Source organism: Octopus bimaculoides, chromosome 3, assembly GCF_001194135.2.
Source record: "Octopus bimaculoides isolate UCB-OBI-ISO-001 chromosome 3, ASM119413v2, whole genome shotgun sequence".
Taxonomy (NCBI): domain Eukaryota; kingdom Metazoa; phylum Mollusca; class Cephalopoda; order Octopoda; family Octopodidae; genus Octopus; species Octopus bimaculoides.
The window spans coordinates 166510058-166516531 of NC_068983.1; the positions used below are offsets into that span (position 1 = coordinate 166510058).

At 33.9% G+C, this 6474-nt stretch overlaps 1 protein-coding gene across 8 annotated transcripts in view; it reads right to left on the minus strand.

Moving 5' to 3' along the window:
- Positions 1-5288, minus strand: part of LOC106867341 (rho GTPase-activating protein 39) — a 452309-nt gene extending 447021 nt beyond the window's left edge. For 4 of the 8 annotated variants that reach the window (XM_052966674.1, XM_052966678.1, XM_052966677.1 and 1 more), the window contains exon 1: positions 3902-5288. In XM_052966674.1, the coding sequence (XP_052822634.1) occupies positions 3902-3912 (11 nt within the window). In that variant the 5' untranslated portion in view covers positions 3913-5288. The remainder of the gene's footprint in view (positions 1-3901) is intronic. The other 4 variants (XM_052966679.1, XM_052966675.1, XM_052966676.1 and 1 more) reach the window with 2 other exon arrangements.
- Between the last annotated feature and the right edge of the window lie 1186 nt (positions 5289-6474).

Genomic DNA, 6474 nt, shown 5'->3' on the forward strand with positions numbered 1-6474 from the left:
ACATATATATACATATATATATATATATACACACACACATTTACATATATATACACACATAAATACATACACATATATACACACATATATACACACAGACATACACACACACATATACATACATACACATACATATATATATATATAAACACATATATACACACACATATACATATATACACACACATTTATATATATATACACATATATACACACACACATATATATACACACACACACACATATATATATATACACATACACATATATATGCACACATATATACACACATATATATATATATATATATACGCACACAAACATATACATATAAAAGTTTTGGTAAGTGCCACGCACGAACCTTTTGGTCCTTGAGTCACTTTGTAACTTCTGCTGATTAAAAATTAGTATTATATATGTGTATTAGTTTAGATTAATACCTTAAGACTGAAGCTTTTCTAGTATGAGAAAAATCAATTGGATCTCTGGTCGATTTAAATCGAACCCCACCAACTGTCAAAACACATTTCCAGTTTTTCAGAAGATGTTCCATGGAAATGGTTCTGCCGACTTCAGAACGTTACCATTTCAACCTTCAGAGAACCCCGACACAATTATTTGCAATAAAATAAAATAAATGTCTTCGTTGATCTTATGTTATTTGAGCAATCGTAAGATATATCTTAATAACAACGATATATAGAGAAAATATTAGAAATAAAACTGACCAAGGAAATAATTTATCACCCAGAAAATTACTAAAATGTAGTGGTGTGGTGGCTTCTATCCTATGGAACACTGACCCGACACATTCTCCAACCAGCAGTACCTATGTCTCTTCAAGTTTCAACCTTGGTTTCTAATTTTCCCTTTCATTTGTTTCCCTCGAAATACGTACAGGTACGCAACATATTCCGTCTTTTACGACTTATGGTACTATAACACACACACAAACATATTTATATATGCGGCTACTGCTTCGTTATGTCACACTCTGTGTGTGTGTATGTGTGTGTGTCTGTGTATATATATATATATATATATATATATATATATATATATATATATATACACACATACACACACACACACAGTGTGACATAACGAAGCAGTAGCACCAGATTTTCGTGTTTCTCTCTGATCAACATTATTGGTTCTGAATGTACACACACAGAGACACAGACACACACACACATATGCGTGTGTATAAAACATCAAACTAAATTATATTCCTGAATATATAATAAATACCAAATATTCGAACACAGAAATGCAAAAAATGAAAAGCTATCGATGAAACTTGAATTGAATTGATCACGCCAGGAAGTCCTTTTAATCAGCCTTCACTCTGCGACAAGGTAGACGCAATACATCTATCAATCATAAAAGCCATTCTGATCGTCACAATCGGACATTGGATATTAATTTAATAGATTAAAACTGAGTTTTACATTAACAGGCAAATATTTAGAGCTCAGTCAACAATGCGACAGGTTGGTAATTATAAGAGACAAGTGCCACAGAGAAGACGAAAGGGTACACCTCTTCACAAGAAGCCCCGGTAGGTCACTCTGGACCACCGACCTAAACCGGCAACAACAATGGAAAATAGAAGGAAAAAAAGCACTACATATAGAGATAATTATCGAGATGTTCGTTAATTAATTATTAAATAATCTGTAATTAAGAAAAAAATGATGTTAATCGCTACACACACCACAGAGAGAGAGATATATATAATGATCTTCTTCAACAGCTAGCCTTTCTATATAAACCAAATAACAGTATTTTTTTTTTATATTTGGCAAATTCTATGGTCAAGTTAAACATAAGAAACATTTCTACTTTTTTTTCTCCGTATAAATATTCCACTTCAAACCATTTTTGTTTTTCTCTTAAGCCAAATATTCTCGGCAGTTTTTTTTTTCCTTCAATACTTAATGGTTTTTAAAAGGGGGATCGATTTTAAAGGATTTTCAATCATATATTGATCCCCCATTTAATAATTATTACTGAATTAAATTAAGCAGGCAAGAATCATTTGAGGAAGTAGGAAAAAAATAATAAATAATAATAAATAAATAGCATACATAAGGAAATGGAAGAGTTTGATCAGTGATGGCATGAATTGGCAAAATGAAGTGGGTAGGTAGATAAATATGTAAATAAATATGAAATAAACCCTGCTTTGGAATGGTTTAAAATAATAATTGCTGTGTATTGGTAACATAAGTAAATGTGTGTATTAAAACGATCATCTACAAAGCAATTGCAACATTCTTCATTTGGAAATCCGATCTAAAAAGGGAAAACGTTACGATGAAAGATGGGAGAAAGAATAATTAGTGGAGGAGCATCAGTGTGTGTGTGTGTGTGTGAGGGATTAGAGCATACGTGAGTGTGTGTGTGTGCGTGGATTAACAATAATTAATAATAGTTAACAGAACGCGTGTGTGTGCAAGGGATTAATAATTAATAAAAGCATGTATGAGGGTTTAATAATTAATAGAACGTGGGTGCATGAGAGGGATTGATAATTATAATTAATTGAGCATATGTGTGCGGATGGATTAATACAATAATTCTAATTATGGTATACAAGGGCAGCAGTTTTGAAGGGAGGGACCAGTCGATTACGTCGACCCTAGTACATGGCTGGTACTTTATTTTATCGACTCCTAAAGAATGAAAGACAAAGTTGGCCGCTTCGGTGGAATTTGAACTTGGAATTTAATAAAGAAGGATTAATAATAATTAATAGAACATGTGTAGGGGAGGATCAATAATAATAAGGCATGTGTGAAAGGGGTTAATAATAATAATAATAATAATAATAATAGCAGCAACAAAAGATGCATGGGTAAAGGAATTAATGATAGAACGTGTTTGAGAGGGATTAATACATGTGGGGAGGGTGATAATAATAATAATAGAAGAGTATTGGGGAAGAGTACATGTATATGGACGATTAATAATAATAATTAATAATACAAGTATGCGAGGGTTTAGTAATATTTAATACTCTTTGTGTGTGTGTGTGTGAGGGATTTTAGAATGACAGAAACAGGAAGGGGAGTGTTTCGTGTGACAGAGAGAGCAAAATAATGTGTTGAGAGGAACAACATAGGGAAAGAAGAAGAAAAAATTAGTGAAAATGAAAGATGAATCAAAGAGAGAGACGGAATAAGATTGAGAAGAAAAAAGTGAGAGAAATGAGAGATTTAGAAAGAGAAACATTGACGATTTTCGGCTCATTTTTCATCTGCTCAAGATTTGACATCAAACAAAAAGTAATCGAGGGTTTGAAAAGGAGATGAAAGATAAAAATTAACGAAAGGGGATGGATATTGATATAATTATTGTCATTTTCAGGCTGAGACATTTACCACTGACATTACTACAAACACCAACTTCTTTTTTTACCAACGAGCTATATAATGATAATAATAATAATAATAATAATAATAATAAATAATAGTAATAATAATACAACTTCTTTTTCACAATATCAATAAAAATATTTTAATAGCAAGGTGAGAAAATGTGACAGGAAAGTCAAAAAGATTGGTATCTAGAAGGAAAACAAGATATTGAAGGGTTGAAAACCATCTCATTGATAATTTGGGATGGAAATAAAGGGGGTGTAGGGGTTTAATAATGGATTTTGGTTATAATCATTTAAAAAGGGGGATCAAGGCACAGAGACTTCGATGGGATTTCATTTGTTTTTTGTTTTTTCTCTGATTTTGTTTTCGATTGCATTAACAAACATAAAAGGAAGTGAAATGGTTACAACTGGGAATCGAAACTAGAGCTTTGGAATGGAATGTGTCGTTAGCTCTAGATACAGATTAATATGTAAATGCAGATTATATATATATATATAATGAACTTTACAAACCTTTCAGCCATTCTTTATTATGCGTGTGTTTGAGTTAATAATTTATCCAGTGTCAAATGTTCTTGTAACTGTTAAATTCTATCCAGGGTCCACTCGGTTCGAAGAGGTTTGACAGAGGCAGAGAGGAGAGACAAGTGCTCTTCTTGGACAGTATCCAGCCAATTCCTGGTCTTCTTTTCTCTCTCTCCCTCTTTTTCACACAAGCTATTCTGTTTGTTAAATGTTGTTGATTCCCTTTCTTTCTTATACCCATATATATATACAAATATATATATACCCGTGTATAAATACACATATATATGTATGTATGTATTTATGTATGTGTGCGTGTGTATGTGTGCGTGTGTGTGTGTGTGTGGTTATCACAAACGAATGACGATATTAAAGGGTCAGGGTATATATATCATATAAGGGGAGGGGTATGTATTAAAAAGGGGACGACGAAGACGACATCTCGACGCCCGATAACCGTCACATCTCGCCGATGGAGAGACGATGTTGGAAAGAAGAGAAGAAGTAAGCGATGAAGATGTAGACAACAGTTCGACACCGACTTCGCCAATCCGCCATGTTCCTTACTCCACCATGACTACTACTACTACTACTACCATGACTACTATTACTACTACTAGTGTTGTTATAGAAGGTGGTGGAGGAGGAGGAGGAGGCAGGGCAGCAGACTTGAACTACAGTCGTTCTGGCACGGCGACTGCTGCTGCTCGCAAGTCGTGGTAGCAGTTGTCTTGTTAATGCTGCTGCTGATGATGCTGCTATTTCTATCTCTCTCTCTCTCTCTCTTTCTCTTTCACTCACACACACTCTCTCTCTCTCTCTGCTGGTATTGCTGCTGCTGCTGCTACATCTCGTTAGTCGTAGTCGCAGTCATCTTCTTGTTGCTGCTGCTGCTGCTATCTCTGTCTCTTGCCAGTCGTCATCGTCACAGTCGTCTTCTTACTGCTGCTGCTGTTACTGCTATCTCTGTGTCTCGCTAATCGTCATCGTCGCAGTGGTGTTCTTGTTGCTCTTGCTCCTATCTATCTATCTCTCTCTCTCTTTCAATCACTCTCTCTATCCTGCTGCTCGCACTCTCGCTGCTGCTGCTGCTTAACTTTGTTTCCCTCTTGCTGCTGCTGCTGCTATCTCCCTTTATCTCACTTTCTCAATTTCTCCTTCCCTTTCTTTCTTCATCATCTCTCCTTTTCTGTTGTTCTTTATCTCTTTTCCCCTCTCTTCCTCTTGCGACTCTCTCTTCTTCTCTCTCTCTTTCTCTTCCTGGTCGTCGTCGTCGTCTTTATGTTGCTGTTGTACTTAATGGGGAAGGTATCGGGAGCAAATCCTAGCAAGACACCTTTCCTAACCAAACTCCCTCTTCACTTGCTTCCTCATTGCTGCTGCTGATTGATATTGTTATCATCATCATCATCATCATCATCATCATCAACAACAACAACATAGACATCATCATGTCTATGATGATGCTGGTGATGATAACTATTGCTGCTGCGACTATTTCTAGTTCGCTTGCTGCTACTATCGATGCTTATATTTCAATTCGCTACCTTAACTAATGTCTATATTTTTCTTATACACACGGAATAAATCCATACGTATGTATCAAAAATAACACACATACATACAAGCGCGCGCACTTATTTACATACATGTGTGTGTGTGTGTATATATATATATATATATATATACATCATGTCAGGGTGTCCCTTGAGGTCTTAATAATATGACTTGATCTTACGTTTTCAATGGTTCTTTTCCTTATATATATATATATATATATATATATATATATATATATACATATACATACATATACAATATGAGGGAACGTTTGCCAATTCCTCTATCCGAAATCCTTTGCATCCCACAGATGTTCAACCTTATTTTCCCTTACATCCTACTTTAATATATTTCCGATTTCACTTGTCATTTTTTCTCCTCATCTTATCTCACTTTTATCTGTTTATTTCAAGATTTGCGATGTGTCTATATTTAATTTTTACCTCTATTTACTTTTTCTTTCATTCTTTATTTACCGTCATATTTTAATTTATTTCTCATGCTAATTCTCATTTTCTAAAAAAAAAAACAATTTTTAATGCTTTATTTTTAAGATTTAATTACCAAAATATGTTGCCATCTGAAAACTTCGAATTGCGCACAACGTTTTTATAATTGTGGTGAAAGTAGTCATAAATACCTTTACTGATAATTCGATTATAAGAAAGTATTCGGTGCACAATTTTATGATAAAAAACAGAATTTAAATGACTCACCAAAATATTCTATATAAGAAAATATAAATGAATTATTCGTAAAATAAATAGAATGTTTAATATGTGTTCATTATTGTAATCCTATTCTACATTTGTATGGCTTTTTACTTCGTCCTTACATAAATACCTGCTACTAATATGTATTATAAAGATTTATGCTAAATACCAACTGGTTCCTCTTCTGCCAAGGTCATTCCACCTCTATTCTGAAATATCCAACGAAGCTAAAATCGAAATTTTTAATTTCGATTTGACCATACGGTGCTTGAAGTGACAGAACTAAGA